The 26,309-nt window shown below is 37.2% G+C and overlaps 1 protein-coding gene across 1 annotated transcript in view; it reads right to left on the minus strand.

Moving 5' to 3' along the window:
* VEGFC (vascular endothelial growth factor C) overlaps positions 1 to 26,309 on the minus strand; it is a 68,513-nt gene that overhangs the window by 12,267 nt on the left and 29,937 nt on the right. The window contains exons 2-3 of the mRNA XM_041427944.1: positions 4,887 to 5,100; positions 2,705 to 2,895 (exon numbers count right to left, since the gene is read on the minus strand). Of these exons, the coding sequence (XP_041283878.1) occupies positions 2,705 to 2,895; positions 4,887 to 5,100 (405 nt within the window). The remainder of the gene's footprint in view (positions 1 to 2,704; positions 2,896 to 4,886; positions 5,101 to 26,309) is intronic.

Here is a 26,309-nt window from a genome sequence, read left to right on the forward strand (position 1 = left end):
TGCCTGTAGGTGGGGCATTAAAAAGTGCTGCTGAGGGACAGGCTATAACCGCAGCAGGTGGTTCCACTGTCTTTGTAACCACCGTTGAATTATTTGTGCCATGGAAACAGAGAACAGCTGTTTAATAACAAATCAGAGAAAAATCTCAAACAATCACACCACAAAATGAAAACCCAACCAGTCACATTTCCCACAGATCCCTACTAGACAAGTCACCACTTAAAAACTGGGCTACTGCAGGCAGGAGAGGACCAACTGCAGTTTGTGAATTAGCTTAGGGAGTCCTCAAATATTGTCACAGATCTTGCACTGTATCTTAATTAACAAGTTGTCTCATATCTCAATCCTGGTTGTATAAACATCCCTTAGCAACTACAAAAACAGGTTTTGGGAAAAATGGTATTAAAAACAAAGCAGAATATGTTTCTACTTTTCTCTCAATAAAGTTAAGTAGCTAGAAAGGAGGAACACAGCCTGAATAGAAAACTATTGACCTTGCTCTGGACCACCACTGTGTTCCACTAGGCAATCTGGGAACATCTGACCTGGTCTATTCTCCAGGAAATCAGTGATTTGCCCCCTATAAAAATAATTTCTCTGCTTAGTTCTTTTATTTTTAATTAATTTTGATGAAAGCTGATATAATCTTTCTTTATATTTTAATGTCTGGGACCAATGCTAGAGCTTGCCCTCACAGTGAGAACTCCAGCTAAAAAATTAATTTCCCATTAAGTACTTTTTTCTGCAGGGCGAACTGTATTAAGTTATCTTACAGAGTTTCTGCACAAAAAAAACAAAGCTAAAATTGGTAAATTACAAGAAAAGTATTTGTACTCATTTCTTTCATGAAATAAGAGAAACTGTGGTGAAAATAGATGTGTGGGGTACCTGAATTCCACAGAAGATCCTGAATCCAATACTATTTTTCTTCCTAATTCTCATCTGATATGGGTTAAACTGTGGTCACATAATTTAAAAAAATTTGAGATGGTGTCAGATGAAGATATATAGCTATAGGTTTGTTCCTTTATTGAAGTTTCTTTTAAAACTGCATTCTGCCAAGGACCAGATAAAACTGGAAGTCAGAAGCAAGACAGAAAACTCACAGATACAATTGCTTGCTTTTTCAGAATAAGTAAGAAAACAAGAGTGTTATTGCCTCTTCTTTCTAATAAGACTTTTAAGATTTTTCTTTTCAGAGTCTCTCAAATCTTTAACTACTCCTACATCATATCATCACCAATAGCATCGTGAACTGCAAAAGGAAACTCAGTGCTAAACATTTTCTAATGAGTAAAAAATTATTTCACTCAACAGATGTGAACAGTAAAATGAAGAGAAAGATATGATTTAGCCCAAACTGACACAGTGCTCAAAAACTAGGAAATCTGTGTTATGTGGAACAGCTCCTTTGATGAGATAATCCTTTATTTTGGTAAGTTAAACTTCACCAAAATGTGAAAAAAAAAACCCAAAAAACCACCACTTCTAAGGTTTTAAAATGAAAATTATATCTTTCAAGCAAGTGGAATTGAGACAATGGTTTCTCCTAATAATGAGAAAAACAGTAAGGCCTGGACAAAGTCAGTGGTGTAGTTGTCCTCATTTAAGCTATTTGAGCTACATTACTCCTGTGCTGCGTGGTTGTCTACCAGCAGCCTAAATTTAGCATTGAAAATTCTTGGAAGGATATGCCATTTCAGACAGACAGATTTGGTGAGAAATGAGGGTAGAAAAGGCACTCTACAAAAACAGTGGGTTTTGCTGTTTTCTTTATATTCCCTTTTCCTAATTTCCTTTAGAACAGGCTCAGAACACTAAGAAGGTTTTTGATAAAGGAGTGACATTTCCAAGGGCTTCAATTTTATAACTGGCTATGCAGTTTTTGGTCTTCATTATAAATATGTACTGCATCTTCAGCTAGATGAATCCTCTTGAAAAAAGAAGCAAGACTTACACTAAAAACTGAAAAAGCTCACAAACAACAAAAACCCTACCAAATACTACAGTAACAGGAAAATTCCCTAAGAAATGCTTTTAAGTATGACTTTTTACGTGATTTTTGAGGGAAATGTTGAAAGATAATTGTGATAATTCCTGTATCTACTTAGAATAATGTAGTGTAGGCTGCTTTAAAGGCAACTCACAGGCTCAGTGCATGATCTCTGCACACTCCTACCTGATCACTAACCCTGAACTTGAAGAACAAAACCTGCACATACACTGGAAGAAGATGCAATACAAAAAACAAATAGATACATAATGCTAATATGTCTTAATATAGTAAAACACCCTTCCTAAAAGGCTTTATTTGAAACATGTATCCTGACTGCACATGTCCTGCAGCAGTCTACACTAATAAAATTACAAGCTAGTTTTCCATGGATTGCCCCATACAGGCATAAGGTAGACGGGGGAAAAAAAAAAAAAAAAGAAAGAAAAAGATAATTAAGTTTCATGGATAATCTCAAAATTGAGAATGGGACATCATAATTTATTTTTTCCCCTGAAAAATAAAAGTATTTTGGGGAAAAGAGTGTTAAACATGTATTTTTTCCAGACAATAGTGTCTTCAGCTGTTTTTCCTGTGTATTTTGGAATCAACTATTTCCCTTGTCACAGTAGCAATTAGAAGGTTTAAAATATGCATGAACATAAACGTATTTGCAAGGAGCACAAGAACAGCAAAAGTGTGAGAACTTACTGTCTTGCTGATGTAATTTGTGCTGATATTCATACACTGAAGTCCTTCACTATTGCAGCAACCTCCACATCTGTAGATGGATACACATGGGGGTTTAAAGAAGGTGTTTGTAGTTGCTCCAAACTCCTTTCCCACATCCACACAAACTTCACGTGGCGTGCACTGAGTTTTTCTCCATTCAGTATCAATACCTGCCAAGTTACAGGGAATTTCATGTTATAAGTAACTGTTTAAAACCAAAAGTACCCTACAGTAAATTAGGATTCCTTTTTAAACTTTAAAACCAGAATATGAAATTCTAGCGTCACACACTTTAGTCAGTGAAGCACACATCTCTCTATGTTACCTTCTAGCTGATTTTTCTCCTTCATAGGGACATGATATATCATCATGGAGCAGATGAAAAGTCACAGTAGAACTAAAAGGGAACCCAACAGGCAGGGGAGACCTTAAAGCACAGAATCATAGCCTGGCTTGTGTTGGAAAGGACCTTTAAATGCCACGTGCCACCTAGTCCAACCTTGCTCTTGTAATGAGCAAGGACATCTTCAAACAGATCAGGTTGCTCAGAGCCCACCCAAACCTGAATGACCTTGAATGTTTCTAGGGTTGGGGCATCTACCACCCCATCGGGCAACCTGTTCCAGTAATTCACCATCCTTATAGTAAAAGTTTTCTTTTTTTAATCTAGTGTGAATCTACTTTCTTTAGTTTAAAATTATTCCCCTTGTCCTGTCACAACAGGACTTGTTAAAACATCTCTCCTCATCTTTTTTATAGAACCCCTTTAGGCTCTGGAAGGCTGCTATAAGAACTCCTGGGAGTCTTCTCTTCTCCAGGCTGAGCAGCCCCAGCTCTCTCAGCCCATCCTCATAGGAGAGGCACTCCAGCCCCCTGAACATCCTCACAGCCCTCTTCTGCACCTAATCCAACAGGTCCACATCCTTCTTGTGCTGGGGGCCCCTGAGCTGGGCACTGTGGACACAGGACTGCTGATGGGTCTCACTGGAGCAGAGGGAGGGGCAGAATCACCTCCCTCAAACTGCTGGCCAGCAGCTAAAGATGCACACCCTTTCTTTATATTACACGTCCTTTCTTCAGCTGGGGCAAGTCTAATCTTGAGAAAAATCTGCACTTTAGTTCTGCACACTTCTACAAAGTAATTCTAACCAGCCCCACACAGTATTTCACTTGGATATAATATATTAGAATTCTTAAATTTTATACACTTAATGTGAAATTCATTTAAATACATACTTAGTTTATTAACTAGAAGGATATAATTTAAAGCAAAAGCTCACTATTTAGCAATTATGTACAGCATGTGATTTAATTGATGGATGACTTTTGTGCCCAGAATACCCTCACAAATCTGGGCAAAGACTTTGTATCATGTTATACAGCATTTTACTAAACATAATCTTACACTAAACAGCTCCAAGACTTACACCTGTAAGTTTATTCCCTTTTGGCACTAGATTTTGGTAAGCTATTCAACAAAAATGGAAATTTTGCCTTATGTGTACTTTAAATTCTCCATTAAGGTACATGATTTCCAATATCATGTCCAAAAATGCACCTCCTGCTATAAATCCTGCATTCTCTGCCTACAGGCACTGGCTTAAACTGTAAGTTAATGCATTTTCATCCAAGCTATCTGAAACACTGAAAGGTACATTTCAAACACATTGGTTTGAAAACTGTTTTGCTTGTTTTAGCACAACAAAAAAAGCTGAAAAAGCTGAAGTGGGTTATTTGGCATTCCAAAGCCATAATGCGTAAGAGAAGAAAGCATTACCAGCCGTGATGCAATTGCAGAAAATAAGAGGAAATAGCTCAATGAGCCCAACTCTTAGCATCCTCTTTGACTTCTGCCAAACTGTTACAGCCTCTACAAAGTAGGATTCCTTATACTTGAAGACAAGCACTTCACTTTCTCTACTGAGCCGAGAAAGCACTTTTATGCAATAGACAAACCTAAAATATATCTGCAGAGTGACTGGTTTCATTATGAAAGGCTGACTACCAAAGATTTTCTATTATAGAGAACACATCCTATCAAACTGCTGAGGTGGGTTTACTGACAATGCTTAGCTTTTAAAGTGTTTTTGATGCAACTGAAAAGCCTTCAGAATTTCATTTTTTGTGTCGTGTTGGAATGCGGATTGTGTCCTGTACTTACTTTTCAGGATCTCTGCATTATAGTGTGCTGCGGCAAATTTCAGGGAATCGTCTGATCTTGTGTCAAAGCTGGAGTGCTCCCTGTTGTGTTGCCAACCTCCTCTCCTCAACTGACATTTGAATATTTTCCAGTATTCTGGGTAAAGTACTGTCATGAGTTCATCCACACTGGACACAGACCGCAATTGCTCTTCCAGGTCTTTGCTTCCATGAGCCTGCCAAAGTAACATGCAAGATTAATTACTTTCTCTGGTACGCAAGCTCTGTTAGAAACTAGCCTGAAAAGCAAGTCATACATTGTAAAATAAAGGGGTCCTCATTATAAAAACTGCTTCTGACAGTCAATGCCAACATCACTATATTGGCAAACAATGAAATGTTTTACTTCTTCCACCACTTTATCACTCCTGTAGTTCAAAATATCTGTGTGAAAAAGTAGCTATAGAATTAAGCCTACACAAACACAGTTTGCACATTATATATATATATATGTATAAACATTTTTATCCTGGAAAGAGAAGTTTTAGTGATAAAATTTTGAATACTTGAACCCCAAAATATTTAAATTATGTCCATGTTATTTAATATCATATATGCCTAAAGTAACATTTTTCTGTTTAATCCCTTAGTCGCAGAAAATCAAAACACCCAAAAATGCAAAACCAGTTAAAAAAACAAAACAAAACAAACTAAACACTAAACAAAGAAACTAAATCATGCTATTTAGTACCATTCTGGGGAAAATCTTAATAAACAAATCCTTTTATAAAGCACTAATTCCTAAATCAGTAGAACATGAAGACTTAGAGGTCCCTTGAAGAATCTAAACCTCACACTCCCTTGCTGTTTCAGTGGTAGCCTCAAATCCTGTAATCCTGCCTTCTTATTCTCTGGATTTACACAAAGTCATTGCAAATCTAGTTTTCTAAAACTGAGATTACTGAGATTTACACTCCAGTTTATCACTTATCAGGAAGATTCCCCTGTTCCTCATAGATGAAACTAAGGCATAGTGCATCAAAAGACTGGTGTTTGTCCCCTGTCCACCTTCCTCATCCATGCATTGCTGACTTCCCAAAGGGAAGGGCAGTATGGAGAATGAAGAGTATTGAAGAACCTTTAGCCACCTTCTCAGCCTACACGGCCCTTAGATGGCAGTATGAGACACAAAATACACTAGTACAAAATGCCTCAACTGGCTGGAGACTCTCTACAGTGTACTACAAAATTGTTGCAATACTCAAAAAACCTGTAAAACTTCTAAATGCAGAAATGTGAAGCCATATTAACAGAAATTTACAATTTCTTATCCGACTCTGCCACTAACAAAAAAATAAACTCTTTCAGTTCAATGATTTTGAGCATTACATGAACGAAACAGGTAGCTCAGAACTAGCTCACCTGAATCAAAACTGTTCCTTGTCTCGTGAACAACTGCGAGGGTATAAAATGGCATGTATGGTTTCATCTACTCCCTTATCCAGTCAGTGTCAAATACAGCAGAAACATCCCAGGATAAGGAGAATTCACAGAACTCACTTCTGTAAACAGACTTATATGCAGAACTGTGAAGAGGATGAGGCACTGAACCAGATCACCCAGAGAAGTTGTAGATGTCCAGTCCCTGGAATTGTTCAAGGGCAGGCTGCATGTAGCTCTGAGCAACCTGGTGTAGTGAAAGATGCACCTGTCCATGGCAGGGGACCTAGAGTTAGATGATCTTTAAAGTCCCTTCCAACTCAGACTATTTTGTGATTCTATTATTCTAATACTAATTGTAAATTTGTTTAATTTGACAAAGCATTATGAAGTTCAAAAAATGTTTTCACTTAAGCCTCACTAACCCCAGTGTCCTGGGAGGTTCCAACAACCAAGCCATTGTCTCAGAAATATGCCCAACAAGGCCTTCATCTCTTCCCTTGTCACCATAGGAAGGGCCACCCCTGACCCAAGCCATGCATCAAGCAGATTCTGAGAGCTTTGACTTCAAATTTATGGTAACACAGAGAATTTCATTCCCCATCACCCCTGCACTCCTTGCACGATGCCACTCAAGGTCTCAATCAGTGGGTCACAAACAAAAATCCAAGCTTAACAAACAACTAATTTGGTGACTCACTGCTTGCACCTCACGAGAGGTGGGCAGAGAGTTTGAGGTTTGAGCAGCCTCACTCCTGCCAAACTGTTTCCTGAGGGTGCTGCAGCACATGGCCCTTGAGTAATGGGAAGCAAGTTGCTGCACCAGCACAATGCCAGTGTTGCAGATGCATGTCGGCCACGTGATGGGAATATGCATGGCACAGCGTGTATATCCTGTCACAAGGCTGGATGAATAGCCAGGCTATTATGTAAAAGGCACAGGAATAATACCAGTGGTTAGCCATCCAGTAGCTGATCCTAGCAAGTCCTAGCAGATCACGGGGGTAACGTGGAAAGAGAATTCAACCAAAGCTTTACCACCTTTGATGAATCCTTAAAAGCCTGTACAGCCCACAGCAGACATTGGCTACTGCTGTTACAGATATTCAAAATACAGACCTAGAGCATCAGGAAAATAAGTAACGAAACTCAATATTACTTTGTTGATAAGAAGTCAAGCATAGAACAGGAAAGTGAAATTGTTAGAAATAATGCATGCTGATTAATTCATCCTTGGTCAGGCAATTAAGTCATGTCTTTTCAGCTGGACACAAATTTTTTTATATCTGTATTAAATATGTATGAATAAAAAAAATATGAAGAAATTCATGGCTTTAATTATGCATTGTATCAAATGTAATAAAGTCTTGTTTTACCCTGGATATTCCATGGGCCATAGTGCCATGTGCCTACAACCCAAGACAAGGAAGTCCTGGTTGTGGGTATAGATTAAGGAAGGAGAGGCTGGAGAGCAGCACTCTGGAAAGGGACCTGGAGGTCCTGATTGTTGTCAAGTTGAGTCAGCAGTGCCCTGGCAGCCAGGAGGGCCAACCCTGTCCTGGGGGACATCAGGCAATGCTGGGCAATGGAGGAGATTGTCCCCCTCTGCTCTGCACTGGGGCAGCCTCACTTTGAATATCGTGTGCCGTTTTTGGTGCCCAAATATTAAAAAAATCTAAAAAAAAAAATCAAGCTATTGGGGAGCGTCCAAAGGAGGACCACAAGGTTGATCAAGAGTCTGAAGTGATTGAGAACACTTGATTTGTTCAATCTAAAGGAGACTGACGGGAGGTGTCATTGTGGGCTTCAACATCCTCACAAGGGGAAGCAGAGAGGCAGACATTGATCTCATCACAAAACCAGTGACAGGATTTGAGAAAATGGCATAAAGCTGAGTTGGGGGAGGTTTAGTTTGGATCTCAGGGAAAGCTTCTTCATCCAGAGAGTAGTTGGGCACTGGAAAAGGCTGCCCAGGGAAGAGGTCACAGCACTAAGCCTGTCTGAATTCAAGGAGTGTTTGGACAATGCTCTCAGGTATATGGTGTGACTCTTGGGGCTGCTGTGTGCAGAGCCAGGAGTTGTACTTCAATGATCCTGAAGGGTTCCTTCCAGTTCAGCTTATTCTATGATTCTTTGAGTACTCCCCTAATATAAACAAAAGGAAAACAATTTCTGGAGCAGATATATAAAATTACTTTAAAAAAATCATCATTATTGCATCTGAAATATTTTCTGCTTAGCTTAATTTGCTTGTAAAGATGGCTTCAATTCAAATTTGTACCATGGAAAAACAATCTGATCACTAGAAGACTTTTGTTCTTTCCCCTCTTCCAATTAAGAAAGAAAAGGAGAAGGAAATTCATATATATGTACTAAATACACTGCACCTAGTGCCCAGAAGAAAATATATGTTGATTTTTCAATCTGCTTACAGTGTTACCTTGAGATACAGATCAACAATCTCTTCCTGTACATCTATGTATTTTTTAACTGCAGCAAATTACTCTCATCTGTGGAAAACTGTTTAGAGGAACATTTGTTTGAGGAACTTGTGATTTAATTTTGTAGAACAGCCAAACATCTTGTTGACATGAACATCAAATGAAATCTTAAGTTCTCGATGATTACAAGAGTGTGTCCTGCATACAGGATAAGCATCAGATCATTAAGGATCATTAGAAAGAGTTTCCTACTTTTTAAGGGAAGAATGAATCTGCTTCTGTCAATATAATAGTGATCTGGCAACATTTTTGATTTTGTGCAAATTTTGGTAATTTCACAAAAGTATACTGTCTTGGTCCATATCTTTTATTCTGTGCTCTTTCTTAATTATGCATTGGCTTGTAGTGTAGGACACTGGATTTTCATTGCAAAACAATTTTGAGACTTAAACACATTTAGAATATATGACGACACAAAGAAAGTAACATCAACAAAAATGTACTAGAGATTAGAGGAGCTCTCATTCTTAATTCTTATGCAAGTGCAGATTAGTGAAGTTCAGAAAGAAATATGGTTTGTAGCTGCAATTACTGTCACCAACCTAGTTATTCCCAAATGTTAAGTTCAAAGGGAGGAAAAAAAAGCAACAGAACATTAGCACAGGTCATAATAAGAGAGATTCTATGACTTTTAGGACTGAAGAACACTTTTTGAAGAATTTAAACAGACAGTTGATTTTCATATAATTACAGGGCGTTCCTGATGAAATTGTGGACCAACTGGTTAATGTTTTACTGATAATGCATTCTGGAATCAATGTTCTACATTAAGAAGGAAGCAGGAAATAGTGCCAAGAGTGACTGAACACGAAGGAGTTCTCTATCCTATGCTTTCTATATTCTGGGCATTTTCAAGTCAGTTAAGGGACTGGGGTTTGAACTATTTTTTTTTTTAACTACCACCACTCCCTTCATAAATGTTTATCTCTATCCTCTGGTTGGCCATTGTACTATTTTTTGTCATTTTTACCTATTATCAGTGTTGTCCTGCATGAACATCTGAAAATACTAGAAGGTGTATTCTAGAGAAAGACACTGATTTGACTAGCCAAACTCTACAAGACGATAGGTGATATTAAGCAAAATAACAACCTAAAAATACAAGTGTGAATGGAGAATACAATAAAGATACACTTCTCCATTTCATTAATTTCACATTTTTCATGAGGAACAGGGGAAGGGACAAATACATATAAATAAAGGTGCAAAGCTTGATGACAAGTGCTCTCTTGCTATTAGTTAGCTTCAGAATATTTTGTTCTATCAAAGTATGTTTTTCACAATGTGGCTTTCCATTACATGGTACGTCCAGTTTTTCATAAAATTACAAGGCTTGCAAGGGAAAGGGCAGGATACCAAATAGGCTCTATATCCATTAGCAAAGTCAAATTTCTAACAGATTTTCCATGCATTACATTACTTATCTTTCATATGTCCCCAGTGTTTGCCTCTATTATTAATAACAGAGGTCAGAACACTTAATATTTGGCAGCATGCTTGACACATAATTGATGGTGCAATATGCTATAATGGTACCTTATGTATCTGGTTCTGACTACAGCTGTCAGCTCATTTCATTTTCAAGGATTTTGTGGACAATTCTGAATTGGAAAATGCAGTCTATAAACCCCTCCATCCTAAGATGCTTATATTCTGTATTTATTGATTGACTCAAAATGGATTAAAATCAAGTATTTAAATCTGAATGTTGAAATTACTTGTAAGCAAATGGAAATATTGCAAAAGTATTTATAAACACTTCACTTGCATAATAATTTATTGCAATTTTCATGTATTTCAGTGCTAGCATTTTTAGAAGTTGATGTCAATTAAAAAAGAAAAAGGAAAATATTTTAATTTAAAATTGTAGCTATAGTTAAGAATTAAATTCAACTTTTATGCACACTTCTATGGTCTTACTGGAAAAGCCCTGATTTTGATATCCCATGCACCTATTTGTCACCAGCAAACTTGGATGACCGTAGTTGCAAACTTATAAGTTACTATTCAATACAGTAACAAAACAGAACCTTACAGAAGCCAAACAGTAACAGTGAACATAAATTTTATTTCACATCACTTCAAATAAGCAGAAAGACCACTGCAGTTGATATGAACTAAATCAAAACATCACGACAACAGCAGAGAGATTAGAATCAGTCTCTGCTCCAAAGAGCTTACAAAGCACATCAAACAAACATAAAAAGTAGGAATCAAAGTACAAAATAAATAAATCTGAACTATATTTTGCTTTAAGTGACTTCTATTCACTATGGCATTTTAAATACTAAGAATAACATCAGGGAAAGAAAACAAATGGGAGGAGTGAGGGGAGAGAATGTACAAAGTAGACAGGCAAAGAAAAATAAATGAGTTTGGGAAGAAATTCAAAACAGAATTTGTAAAGAAGGAAGAAAAAGACATTGGCTATAAGGATAAACTTAAGACTACAGAAGTTTCATTTCTATATTATATATCATGTCTTTTTTTTCTCTTGTTTTGGCCATTTTTTTGAGAGGAAGATGCATAAACAGCTAGAAAATCATCCTAGGCTTATACTATTTAATATTGCTCCTCCTGTTTATAAGTATTTAGGCTGAGGTAGTAGGTAATGGGAAATTAATTTTATGCATGTCAGTATTTTTAGAGTAATATTTTATTTAGATATTCTTACACAATGCTAGAATATCTATCCAAGTTTACAGCTTTGCAAAAAGGTACTTATGTTAAGTCCTTTAGTCAAACATTTAGCTGCTGCTGAGGTTCTGAACCATGCTTTTTGGCTGGTACTTATTCTTCAAGTGCCTGCATTCCTCAGTGGTTCTCAACCTTCACTAAAAAAATGCCAGTACTTTCATATATTCAATGGGAATTACTTATGAAAATACCTTTTTTCTAATCTGAGTTCCCTGGGAAGCAGAGAGAAAAGAAAAAAAATTCTAGTTGCTTTCTAGAGCAACTCTGCAAGCTGCTGCCTGATTGCTTTAGAAACTCATTTTGGACAGCTTGCTCTCAAGGTTTCTACAAACTTGGGCAATCAATACCATTCCTGACTATAACAGAGAGCAGTTTTCAGAAAAAGAATTTGTGGAACCTCAGACTCTTTTTTTTTTGGAAGAAATTTCACAACTAGATTATAGTAACAGGAAAGCTTGTTCTCACACACTTCAGCCTGATCTTTCAAAAAAGGTCACAGGCTACAAATATGTGGGATAACCCTTTTCTAAGTGCAGCTTCATCTGCATTGTTTAATTGATTCTAAGGCTTGTACTGAAGCTTCCATCTAGCATTAGATAGATTTGGAATCAATAAGGATTTGGATTATTGCTGCTGAAAGGCTTACATCTGATTAAATCTTGGAGACATCAGGCAGTGCAATCTGTACCAGATGAGATTTGTGTATTATTCTCTTGGTCATCAGCAGTTCCAGTGACCAGTGGTGACAAATGTGTGCAGCACCATGCATGACCAGATGCACGACTAGAAGAAAGGGGAAGCCCTTTTTAAGTAAAAAACATTTGTAAAGTGAAAAGAAAGGACAACACTGTGATGATTGCTGGGATATCAAAGTAATGAACAGACACAGAACCCTTCCAGGAAGGACACAGCTAGCGGAATGAGAATGCCAGCACCTTCTGCAGCGCGGCCACTGCAGCCAGCCAGGTTCTGCTGCTGATTGCGTGCGCTGCAATGCCTACGAGACATCTGGGTGGCTGTCACATGGCAGCTCTCTAGAATCTGACACATTATAAAAACAATATGTTCATTTTGAATGCTTCTGAGCAACTTTTAACTAACATTGAAAAAAGCAAAGCACACAATTCTGAGAAGAAAACTTGCACTAATACTAGAAATCCTCCTCACTAAAAGATCTTACTCTCAGAAAAAGACAAAATGCCAGTTAAGCTTTTTTTTTTAATATGGTCTGAATATTGCTGTTTTTTCAAAATACTCTGTAAACTCTTGTTTTCCTTTCAGCAGGCACATGTATTCCATCAAAATTAGTACAATAGACTAAACCATCAGGCCTTTCAAAGAAGGTTGCTTATTCTCAGTCTTTGCTCAGCTTTCACTGGAATTGTTTTTATTAACAACTATCATTAGCTTTGTCAAAAAAAATAAACAAATATACAGTCTTTTTTTTGAAGAAAACTATTAACATGGTAGCACTGCAATGAGCTGTAATCTTGAGCAAGTGTAACGCTGGCAGTGACAATTAAAAACTTCCGCAGTATCAGCTGGAGAGTTACTGAGTGGAGAGGTAAGGGGTAAATTCATTTTAAATGAATTAAAATTAATTTTAATTTGAATGCCAGCACATTCTGAGACACTGCTTGAGCACAGTACCTGCACTACATGAATACAGCCCAGATCCTAATTAGTCAGTGAGTAGGAGTTCTGGCTGTGTGTCAAGGGACTGGCTTCAAGAAGGCAGTAGGTAGTTTTTACGTCATGTTTTCTATTCTGCAGGTCAATCGTTCATAAAAGAAGGTTTCACTAAGGGCAGAAATAATAAATTGCACATTTGTAAGAGCATTTGAGTTATGCTGAACACATAGGTACTTACTGAGATGAGACTATTTAGTTTTCAATTCAACACCTTTGCTTATTCTTGAATTTTTGAAAAAACACAGTCATTTATAGGAAGAAAAGATTACATGAACACACTGCATCTTATTGTTGAATAATTTATCTCATTACTAAGTAACTTGGCCTTTTCACCAAGTTTTTAAAATCACTATTTGAAGCACAGAAAATATAATTAATCCATAGTCTAAATACTTAGCAACAGGTCACAGAAATTTCTTGAATTAGTGATACTTTTAAAATGGTTCATAAAACAAATAATTTCACAGGCCATGAAACTACATCACTGAATTTCAAAGACAAACTTGAACTTCATTCCTAAACAAATGTCTTAATCTGAAAGCACATGATTTCTGTTTTGTTAAACAAATCTTGCACAGTTTACAGATCTGTACAGAAATATTAATTACAAGACCACCTACTTTGTCACTATTTAAAAAAATATTCCAGCCACAACACACTACTTAAAATTCAACAAAAAACAAAAGTGAGCAAGTAATAACACAGTAATTCTATTTAAAAAGCCTTAGTTTTAAATTATTACAAACAGGTTTTCTATATATGAAAGAGGAAACAAAGGGGCTCAGAAACCTGTGCACTTTATTTCATTGTAGGGTTTCTAAGTATATGCCATTAAAATTACATTATTATTGGTTTATGCTATTTAGCATAATGTTTTTTCAGTTAATTTGACACAAGTCTATTTAACAAGCCAAAGTGACACACTAGACTAACATATCAGAAAGATTTTGGAAATGAAGGTATTAAATTGTGAGATTTCATTAATAAAAAAAGTACCAAAATAAGCTTTTATTTTTGTTATCATACTATTACTTAAATATTTTATGTAAAGAATCTTTGCTAATCCAGGCAAAAAGAAAGAGAACACCTGAATTTTTTTAGCCTGAGTAGTAACACAGTTCAGAGGACCAGCTACCCACAACCTGCTTGTGTCTAACCTGATAATTTATGTTGGAAATTTGTTCTACCCTGAAGTCTCTGTGAAGCATCCTTTGGACCACAATTTGACACCTGTTACAGATAAGTTATGCAGAGACAAACCCATTTGTTTAGACATTGAGCCAGTAATACTCTTTTTTCCCTTTTTGCTTTCCCTGATTGGCTAACTTCATTGCAAACTACAGCATAAAAATCAGTAGTTCTGTAGAGCTGTCACACCTGTTCTGAACAATGGGAAGAAAAAACAAAAATAAGAAACAACAAGGGTCTTTGATGACAAAAAGAGAAATCATGCATTTGTATCACTAAAGGAGAAAGCTTACTGTACCATGTAAAACCTGTCAGGTATTAAGAGATTTGCCAGCAAGGCATGAGAGATAGGGAAAGGCAAATGAAACCCTGAGAATGGCAAATCCAAGAACTAAATTGAGTCTTGGTCACAATTCCCTTTCATGCAACTAAATCAGAAGAAATGTATGTTGCCCATTATTTTTGGCTTATATTATACTGAATAGCATATTGTACAGCAATGTTACTTAAAAAGGATCAGGGAACATCAGCAGTATTAAAACAGATCCTAATTTACACTGACAGGACACAGAGTAATCCAATGCTGAACACAGTATGCTATCAGAAGAGTTTCTGAATGAGGCTTGACTGCAGAATGAAGTTATTGCAAGAAGTATGCCCTGAGGAATCAACTTCCATTGAATGGCAAGAAGACATAGAACCCCTGATGGATGATACAACATTGCATCTTGAAATCCATCATAACTGCCATTAATTGAAACTTGTCCTTTACCACCTTGCTGAGCTGCCTCCATTCTTAAACAGGCTCAGAAACTAATGAAAAATAAAACAGATTTATATGGATTATATATACTAAAAGGAGGCACACAGAGAGCAGGAGAAAGGGAGAAAGAGGCTCTAGTTATTCCAAGTCTGGAAAGATGTAAGGAAGATGCTTAAAATTAAGCTAAGCATTGGCATAAACCTTGTTATATTGAAATATTTACTCAGGTTAATCTTTTTATCTGCTCTTACAAGTAAACAATTTTTTTAATTTAAAATTGTGTCATTGCATTTTGTAATTATTTGGTCAGAGAGTCTTGAACCAAAGAACTTTAGGTAAAGAAACCCAATCAGGTTTGTGACATGAAAAAAAGAATGGGAGAAGAGATAAGGGAGTAAAAGTGGATTAGTATTATCACTGTGTAACACCCAGTCTCCAACTTGGAGCACCCTGAGATTTTATTCTTCAGCAGTAAAGGTGCACATCTTGAATTGACAGATTCTGATACAAAAAGTAGCAAAAAAGCCATCAAAAGGCTCTCGACTTTCTGAAAAAAAAATAAAAATAGATCCTCTCATTTTCATTATCTTCAAAATCAAAAGTTCTAGAGGTTTTCTTAGATTTTAGTAGGAGAAGGTGTCAAAGCAGGAGAACTTATGCAGAGAGAAATTTCAAATTCTACAGCACTGCTGGCAACCTTTCAGGAATTGCTTTTCGAAGCATACAAAACTACTTCCTAAAGATAATCTGGAAAGATTACTTACAGTGGTTTTCATATAAAGTCATGATGGAATTATGTGCACACAAAAATAATGCAGTAGAAGAATTCTTTTGACTTTTTTCCCCAGTAGCTTATTGCATGTGCCACAAAGCACACACATGTATTTACAGGATTGCAGTCCTGGATGCTGGAATTTTGGACACATACTTAGTAATACCAAGAGCCCATTGTAGTCACTGAGGTCACCATTTACAGGACCAGACCATGAAACAACTTCTGTTTGTTCTTGCATGTTTCTAACATTTCTTTTACTGAGAACTGCAATTTCCTCAATGCTTTAAGAGCAGCTCTTTTCAAACAAAGTAGATTCAGACACATGAACACATGTCTCATTAGAGTAACTGGCAGTGAGAATGACATTTCTGGTATGCTGAATTAAATTTTGCTTCAAAAGAAAGTGTTTTGTTGATTTTCAAATTTATTTGAACTAAGATCGCAAAAGAAGGAAAAACATAAATGGATTAATTTTAAGGACATTTTGTTTCATACTGAAATAGTTCTAAAACAATTTGGAGAGCAATTATTAATTCAACTTTCCAAACATATATGGCAAATGTTATTAGATATTTTTATTAATTTAACTAGAGGCTATTTCTGATACCTCACAATAATCTCCCATGGTCTCTTACATTTAAGAAAAGTCAAATAGATGCCTTTTGATTATAAGTGCCAAAACTTGAGCAGTATCTATTAAATTCCTGTATTTTCCTGAAAAGGAAAGGAACAAAGAACACAAAACTTTCTGTTTCAAAAGACTTAGATTATAGAAGAGTTGCCTTAATATGTCTCTTTGCAATTATTTGCATTTTTCATTTGGATCCATTAGAACTTAAACTATGGCATAATTGTATTTCTTTTTTGAGCTGTCATTAAAATTGACTGTGCCTTTAAACAAATGTGCCCAGATGCTCTGGGTACAGCTAATCACAGGCACAAAGGCCCAGTCAAGGTCAGGCTGCAACTTTGTCTCTAATTGCCTGGTTATACATTCCTTGTTCACGCAAATCTTCTACTGACTTCAATGGGATTTTTGTTTAGTGAGGATTACAGGATTCAGCCTCCTAGCTTAACTACTGCATCTATACATCGCTGTGTGTAATATGCTTCAGTCCCTATAGTTACAGTATCTGTAGTTTTACCAGCCCTAAATAACATGTTGAGCTTTTTAAGACTTTTACCATGCCAAAGCCCTAAATACAGTTGCTGTTTTTAATCCTTTTCCCTTTTTTGGCTCTTCCATAGTCAACACTATTGGACTTTAAAAAAAATAGTTACCTGGAAGCTCATCTTTGTCTTACTGCTGCTATAATTTTCATTTCAAACATTCTAATTTGCTTTCTAAACCTACTGACATAACAACTATATCAGCCATTCTGCTAAAACACAAAGACACTACGTTTCCTACTCAGTTACATTTCAGGTCCTTATTAAAGCAATCTGGTGATTTTTACATGATCTTACAAATGCCCATAATAGCTTTTGTTGACTTCTCTAAACATTTTTGTTTGCCACAGCATGTCTGTATTATTAATTCCCAATTTCTTTTTTTTTCACATGTTAACATCAGGTTGGCTTGCAGTCTTCCTAGTTTACCCCACAACATATGTTGATGAAACATTTTTCCATCATTATGCAAACACTACAATCTAGACAAAGTGCGTGCCATCATTTTTTATCAGACCAGCTGTACAACTGAAAGACAAGCGTGTTTCTATGTTGTCAGTTCAGGCCTGTTGGTCTCTTCCTCATCCAAACTGAACACATGAGGAAACCCAGACACAGCTGACAAGACAGTTCACTCCAGCACCTGATTCTAACAGCACAAAACAAAACACTATGAGCTTGTCCCCAGAACATCCCAGCTGCTCTAGCAACAAAAGCAATCCCCTTTTGTCACCTTCTGGGGCATGCAACCTGCAGTATCACACTACATAAAAACCTTATCAAGGGGCTGAAGCACATCCTTTGACAATTTAAAATCAAAAATATACTCAAAAACCCCAACAAAACCAAGTTTCTCTGAACTGGTGGACCCTTCAAAGCAATGAAAACAGTAATTATGTTTCAGAGACACTAAACAGGAGCTGAGGGTACTGACAAAATGCTCTGATAAATGTGTGTGTTTATCCTGCTCTGGGCAGCATTGACATTGGGTGGACCCATAATCAAAGGACCTCAAGGGACCTGAGGGCTCAAGTTTGCTCTCTACTACAATCCACAAAGCTCACCTAGATGCAACCTTTCCTTCCTTAAGAAATGCCATGAACATGAGATGGATCTGGTGCAACCCTTGTCAAAACCTTGATTAACTCCTAACACCTCCCAAAGCAACCTGGCACATGGACAATCCTGGAAAGTGAAAACAGATCAGTGAAACGACAGGACAGCACATATAATTTACAGCTCAGTAACTTCCCCATGCAAGTTATACCACAAGGAAGCCAAGCAGCTTCAGAGGGCTACAGTTTAGTCTAATCAAATTTATTTATATATGTTACATCCCTGTTGCATTTGTGTATTTACCAAATGAAGTTTAATTAGGAAATGAGCTTTTCTCCCTATCCGTCCCCATGTAAGGTCTTTGTGGAAATGTAGCTACCTCAAGCTCTCTGACCCCTGGATTCTACACTATCTGCTGGATTTAAGAAAAAAACATTAATTCTGGAAGACTTTATACATCACAAACTTAGCCTTTGTCATTGCAAACACTTCAAGCAAAATATCAAAAATAACCCAAGCAAAGATGTCCCGGTAGAAAGTCAAGTACTTACTGGTCTTACCATAGGAAACCATTACTTGACTGTTTCACACCCTCTGAACTCCCTCACACTTGCAATCCTACCTCAGGTCATGCTATTTATACTCATGCTCTCACTGGTATCATCTCCATTTTTGCAGCACAACAGTTTTGATAGAGATGAAGAAAAACGAAATCTTATGTTAGAGAAATACATGCCTCCTTAACCCATTGTCAAGAAAAACTTAACTATTTCTTTTTCCATTGATTAGAAAGATGCGCTGGTGAGCACTCAATATTTTTATTATGTTAAACATTTAGATTTTTAAACCTATAGACTTTGTTTCTACCCAGACCCATGGTCTTTAGTACATATGGGTCTTTGGGTAACTTCAAATGTTTCTGCTAGCCCCAATTCTAAATATTACTTTCTGCCTTCTCAGCAATATGTCAACTGTGAGCCTCAGACTGAGAAACTGAGTTCACTGATTTTTGTCTTATGAGAGGCCAATACTCCAACATGCTTTTAATAGCATTTTACTGTAATTTGAACAAAATTTCTTGAGCAGCAGATAAAAGATGAAGAGTTGCTTACATGAGGATCAGAAGCATACACTAAAGTGACACACTGTGTAGAGCATATTGGTTTAGTTAAAGTCTCTAGTGAGTTGCAAGCAGCAGCAAACATATAATTGCTGCTCAAGGTTTGCAGTTTCTGTGACATCGCTATGGGAGTGATAAGAATACTATTTAATGGCATCCACTTTCAAGGTAACCTTACGTTCCAATAGAGTTCGAAGCAGTCACTGCCAAATGACATACAAACTGGTATTTTTTCATGCTTGAAAGGCACATGCTAGTCAGAAGATTTTATCAGCTCTTTACTTTAAATGCAAAAGAGCACTTAACTCCCACTGACAAAAAAGGGATGCAAACTCAGTAAGTTTAGGACACTGCTACAGTCAGCAGGTGCTAGCCTCATAAGCAGAAACAGTAGTTAACTTCTGGAGCTCGAGCACCAGCCTGACCACTGTACTCTTTTTGCCCTGGCATATACAGTTGCAGTAAAGAGCACAGCTAATTTCCAGGTGAGGTACAGATCAGCTTGTGGGCTTTGCACAAGGACTTAGTCTTCTTCAGTATCATATCTTCATCACTCTGTTCCACCAAATAAGGGAGGCTGGATAACCCAGCAGAGAGATGCAGTTCAAAGTCTAGACTGCTGTAATTTAAATAAAAGACAGGTTATCTCACTGTCATCTCTGTAAGCAACATGAAGCACACACATGGATAGTATGAATTAGAACTGGACAATCCAAATTTTGGAAGGTAACAAAGTGCATGTTACCCAGCCATGGTAACATGCTGGGTATGTTATGCTATAAACCCAAGTGCATGTTGTCAAACTCAACTCAAAACCACATCTTTTCTGTGAATTGAAATTCTTGTGTGTGTTATTTTGACCTTATTTCAGTAAAGCCTGCACTAAGTCATGGTACTTTGCAGCCTGCACTCAGAACAGAAAATAATTCTCTGAAGTGTCCGGATACATACTTTCCATTCTTGGCCTTTTTCAGATTTCCAACAAACACTCAGCATTTAAGGATGGATCCCTATTCTCTGCAACCACATGTGGCTGGCTTCCTGAGCTCAGTGCCAACATTTCCTTAGAGCATTCCTTGCATGAGTGCCTAAAACTCACCACCATCTTTAAAACCAAATGAGACATGCACTGAAGTCTCCCAGCTCCGACTGTCAAAGCTATTTGTGCTTACTGATTCTGCCCACGGATAGACTCCAGTACTGCCAGACTCAGCACCCTTCTTAGGGTAAGGCTAAGTGATCCTTCTTAGGGCTAAACACACTTGAAGGTAGTTCTGAAGAGCACATGGATATTCCTTATATGAACAGCAGCATTTCACAATCCTCTCTCCATACAAAATTAGTACAAAAAGCACACAGTAATCACTTTAGTACAAAGTCACACAGAAAACTTCAGCAAACACATGGAAAAAGGAGCAATAAGTCTTCAGCTCCTAGAGCTTTGCCCAGTGCCAGCACCCACTAAAGCCCCATGTGAATCCATTGAGATAGCCATGTCAGGCAAACATTGCTAGCAGGCAGAATGATACCTATTTAGCTGTATCTCCACATGTAAAGCCAAAGAACTTCGGGGAAAAACAAACAGAAAACGGTCTTTAACTGACTATACCAATATTCCTGACAAAAGGCCTTACATCTGCTAATAAAAGGTAGAAGTTACTCTTGGTGTCATATTCTGAATCAGAAGGTATAGTATATCAAAAACATGTTGATTTGCCATTATATTTGAAGTGATTGCCTCAGGATTTGTACCTAATCTGGTTTTCAGAAAGCGTGAGCTATTCTAGACAGAAACAGATGTCAGAAAAAGCATTGTCAGACAGAAAATATGGCACATTATTCTAAAAAAAGGTTTATGATTTTTTTCAAACAAAAATTAAAAAGATAATGTAATATAGCCAAATCCAGCAAAGGTCTAAATGGCACATAGTTATATGTGTGTTCTTTCATGACTTTAGATTTATCACAGGTATATTAGTGACTCCAAATTTCAAGATTTAGATAGGTTACTGGGTCACATGGCCGTATTTTTGGTAAGCGAAGAGTTAAAAACTTGGAAATACAATTTTCATTTAAAAAACTCTCCGATTTATGAGCCTGGTCAGGAGGGGGGAATGTGTGTGGGTTTTTTGTTGGGAGGGGGTTTCTTCCCTTTTTTCTTGTTTTGTTTGCTTTCTTATGGCCAACTAATACTCATTCTTTTCTAATACTTCTAGAACAACAGATTGGAAAGGTCTCCAATAGCCATCTAGTCAACATCCAATCAAACTTCCTAAGACAAAAACATTCACAGTGGCTCTACAAAAATAGTTCTATTGCTTAATCATCCCCATAGAAAATATATTTTCCCTCTTATATCCTTTGAAAGCCTCTCCTGCTTCAAAATATGATCACAGTCTCTTGTTTTAAGCCTGCGCACCTCAGTGAAAAGCCTGGTTTCTTACCTGAAGTAACCTGTAAGTGGAAGACCACTATTTGGTCCAGGCCTCTCAGACCCTTCTCATAGGGCAGATGTTTCAGCCCATCTTGATTATTCCAGTATTCCTCATGTGGTTTAACAGCCAAGTAGAGGACAACCACTTTGCTCGATGTACTGGCCACACTCCTCTTGAGGGAGCCCAGGACACTGTCAGCATGCATGGCTGGCAGGGCATAATGGCTGATGTTCAGCTTCCACCAGGAACTCTTAGTGCTTTCTTACAGAGCTGCTTCCCAACCATTGAGCCTCAGCCTCTATCATTGCAAGGAGCTCTTCAATCCCAATTTAAAGACTTGCATTTGTCTTTACTGAATCTCATCAGATTCCAGTCAGTCCATTTTTCCAGTGTACCTGAGTCCCTCTGAACGGCAAACCTGCAAAGGAGTCCATCAGCTTCACTGCCTCCACACCTCCAGTTTGCTGCTATACAAAAACCATATGAAGGTGTGCTCTGTCTCACCAGCATGTACCTTCTTCTACATCTCTCAAAGGTATATCTCAAAGGTATAAAAACACGTTAGAGCACAGTAACAGCAAGGTTGTGGGTTTGATCCCTGTATGGGTCATTCACTTAAGAGCTGGACTCAATCCTTGTGTGTCTCTTCCAACTCAGAGTAACATGTGAATCTGTGACTGTAGTAAAACAGGACAAATCCCAGGAGAGGGCTCTCATCCACAAACCTAATAACTTCATCAGAAAATGTGATCAGATTTGTGAAGCATGATTTACCCTTGGCATTCACAGTCTGACTCCAAAAATATCCCATTTACCAGTTCTCTAAATAAACCCAAAGTTGGCTCTTTTCAAGGGCAAGATGATACTCAGCTACTTGAATTCCTCACATGAGCTTCAGGAATTCATGGTTGCTACAAGCCAAGACTGTCTTTGATTATTGCCTTCTTGGCCAGATCTTAATTTGTGAGGACTCTCTCACTCAGATACATTGCATCCTCATTAGCGTCATTTTGACAGTCTCCAGAAACATCCTGGGCTGCCTTTATGCACTGCCCTTCCAGCAGGCAGGAGGGAGGCTAAAGTCTATCCCAAGAACAAGGGTATCAGAGTTGCTTATATATGACATTGTCCTATTCCTATACTAAGCAAGTGATCCTTAAAATACGCTCACCATTATGTCACCCATACATGCCCCTCCTCCAATCCTGATCAACAAGAAACCCATCCACTCAAACTGCTTCTATTTGCAAAGGAAAACCCCCATGCCTTTCTTCCCTGCTAGTCTTCCTACATCCATCCATCATAGTTGTTCCAACAATGCCTTATTGATGGGTCTGCATGCAGAGGTCTGTCTCCTCCTGATTGATTCCTATGCTGTGTGCATCTCTCTGCAGGCAATTCTTCCCTGACAGTCTATAAACCAGAAGATTTATGTTTTGCTTTGGAGTTGTTCTTCCTCAGATTTGACCATCTGCTGGTAGTACTTTTCTGTCTGTCATCCAAATTTTGCTTGTTTTCTTCCAACAATTTTTTTCCTTCTCTTTAAAAATCTGTGTCCATCCCTCTCAATTCCAGTAACAAAACATTAATTAAAAAGTGCATACAGACAATCTCACAAAATTTGTCTGTCAGCTGTCACACTTTCACAAATTAGCTCTGCTACTTTGGGAGAAGCTGTACTGCTGTAAATTAAAATCATGAAAAACCTGTAGAAGTCTATGCAAGAACATGTTCAGTCAGAATCACATATGTAGGCAACGGGAGGAAAGGATTTATCCTAGCCAAACAAGGATAAAATCTCATCTAACACAGTGAGTTTAAAGACCAGAACAGAACAATGAAAATATTATCTGGAACTGAGCAAACAGCCACATAAGTACAGCTATCCTGCACTGGTACTCCAACCACCTCCTTTAAAAGCTACCCTAGGAATATCTACAGATTGCAGTACTGAGACTGCCTAACTGGATTTCATTTGGCACAGGGTACACTCTGGATCAGAATGCAGGCACCCTAGCTGGGAGTTGCAATGACTCTCTTGATGGACAAGAGGCCTTGACAGAAAACCTTTCCTAAGACAAAAAAATCAGCAGGGCCTCAGTTCTGCTGAGGATACTGACCAGCAAGACATTGAAACATTAATCAACAGCGAGGATCACCAGCCTCACATCTTGAACTACAGTTCCACTTCCTGGGCTAAGCCTGCAGAAGAGCTTTAGAGAACAATAATGCAGGCTCATTACAGGCTACAATTTATAAGAAGTGTATGCAGTTTCTCTTCCAGCAAGTCAATTGACTGATGGTAACTTAATATTTGTTTAGCAAATAGAGGTCACTTAAAAAACCAAGATGTTATTGACCCCCTATAGTTAGTTCAAAAAACTTCTGAAAGGAGGAATAGACACACAATTCAATGTGCTGGAAAAAAAAGTGTTAATGTTGACTACTGAATGAAAACTCTATCAAACAACTCCCACTGATGGGTTACTGCTATAACATTGTAAAAAAATGTAGATCCCTTGCAGTTCCGCCTAAATAAAATACTCACAATTCAAATTTCCAGTTGAGAATCTTCTTTCATCCAGACTTAATTCTGAGCACATCCTTTTTGAATTAAACCAAGGCGATAATCTCCAAGTTAAAACTAAAGTGACATAAACATTTGTAGGGCTGGAGTACAACCTAGCCTTCATTTTAAATTTATTTTTGAAAAAAGCTTTCTATTACTAGGTTACTATTCATATATTTATGTAGACTCTTAAACAACACCATGTAACTTTTAAGTATAACTTCCTATATATTGCTTGGTTAGAAAAACTTTTTTCAGAAGCTAGATCATAGCAGAGAAAATGGCATAGAAAAACCAAAAATGCAGGACCAAAAGAGACTGTGTTCCTCACTATTCAATGAAGGGTTTTTTTTCAAAATGCAGACAAAAGAAGGTTGTGTATATTACAAAATTGCTAGACTAAAATCAAAATTGTGTCTATACTAAGTTCTGCTCATTTTTAAACCTGGACTGAAAAGGCAGCCCAAACCCTTTGCTAGAAGTGCCTGAAAATCAGAAAAACATAATTGAAGGAGCCATTCTATCTTTCTGGCTGTTGTGACCAGAGCTACACTGATTTTAGTAGAGTTGAGACTATTAACAGCAGCTGAAGATCTGGTCTTCCAATTTAAATTCTGTCTTGACTTTGAGTAATTCTGTTGAGGTCACTAGAACAGGGTTACTCAGGACATAAATTTGCCCCAAGGGCTTTTGTTGCCTGAGATATAAATATATTACATTAATGTATAAACAGAAAATGCCTAGCAAGTTCCAGTAAAGCAATTAATGTAATTAGTTTGTAACTTGTGCTCAAGTCTCTCAAGGGTTACTGAGGGTCAAATTAGGGAAACACATTTCTGAAAAGCACAGGTCCTAAAATAACCAAGTTTCATCTGACATCTCTAAGTCATAGCGCCCCTGTATTTTGACTTCTAGTAATCTTTTTAAAGAGTAAACATATGCAAATTAAATAATAAAATACATCTGAAATGTTGGAATGTCAAATTTAAAAGCAAATTATAATTTTGTGTTTCCAGAAATAAAAATGCTTTAGTTAATTTCTGTTTAAACTTCAGAACATTATAAATATACAAATAACAACAAATAAGATTTTTTTTCATATATTCTAAAACAGAAAAATTCAGGGGGAAACAAAAAGTAAGTATTGTCCACCTTTTACTATCTGCAACCTCTCCTTATATGGAGTTTAAGGTTCAGTAAAACTTACACCATATGAAGCACACATAAATTAGCAGGATTGAGGCTAAACATTAAACATCAGTGGACCACAGCAAGCTGTTTAAGCAAACTGATGCCACTTGTCATACACATGAACCAAGTAGCAGTGTCTTTTACAAGCAGCAGCATAGTTTCATTAAAAAAGGCAAAACCTGAAGGTTGAGAAACACTATAAGACACTCATTATCTATAAGAATGTTAGGAAGAATATTTTTTTAATTAACTAAACCTGTCTGAGAACCCCAAACAGCCACTAAAATATAATTAAAATGAACTATCAAAGGTCACCATGGACCATTTGTTCATTTGGATAACAACAGAGGCAGATACCAGCCGTTGATAACTCTCATTTATTGGATTTATTAACAAGCTGCAGGAATGTGCTTGTTGCATTACATGACTATGCATATTGAACAATTGTTTTATTTCAAATTTACTTTCTTCCATTCTACACAGTTCACAACCCTTTACACTATGCAAACACAAAATTTTATTTTTAGATCCTGTTCTGTCAAACATGACATTTATCAACACATCAATTAGTTACAGAAAACTGAAAAGAAAGAGTATGGAAAGAGTATAGCCTCTTAAGGGCTAAAAAGACCAGATAAATCATGGGTTTACAACAACTACTTGTAGCATATAGTTCATTAGATTTATCTGACAGTACATCAAAACCCTGAATTTTTTCACGCCAAATATGTAAATCTGTTATTTAACAGTTGCTAACAAAGCAGGAACTTTCAAAGTGGAGATAAAAAGGAACAGAATAGTCAAGTCTGTTTGAGTTCCATTACCAAAAACACGATGCTTCCATATAC

This window comes from Onychostruthus taczanowskii, unplaced genomic scaffold (assembly GCF_017590055.1).
Source record: "Onychostruthus taczanowskii isolate IOZ18803 unplaced genomic scaffold, ASM1759005v1 scaffold12, whole genome shotgun sequence".
NCBI lineage: Eukaryota > Metazoa > Chordata > Aves > Passeriformes > Passeridae > Onychostruthus > Onychostruthus taczanowskii.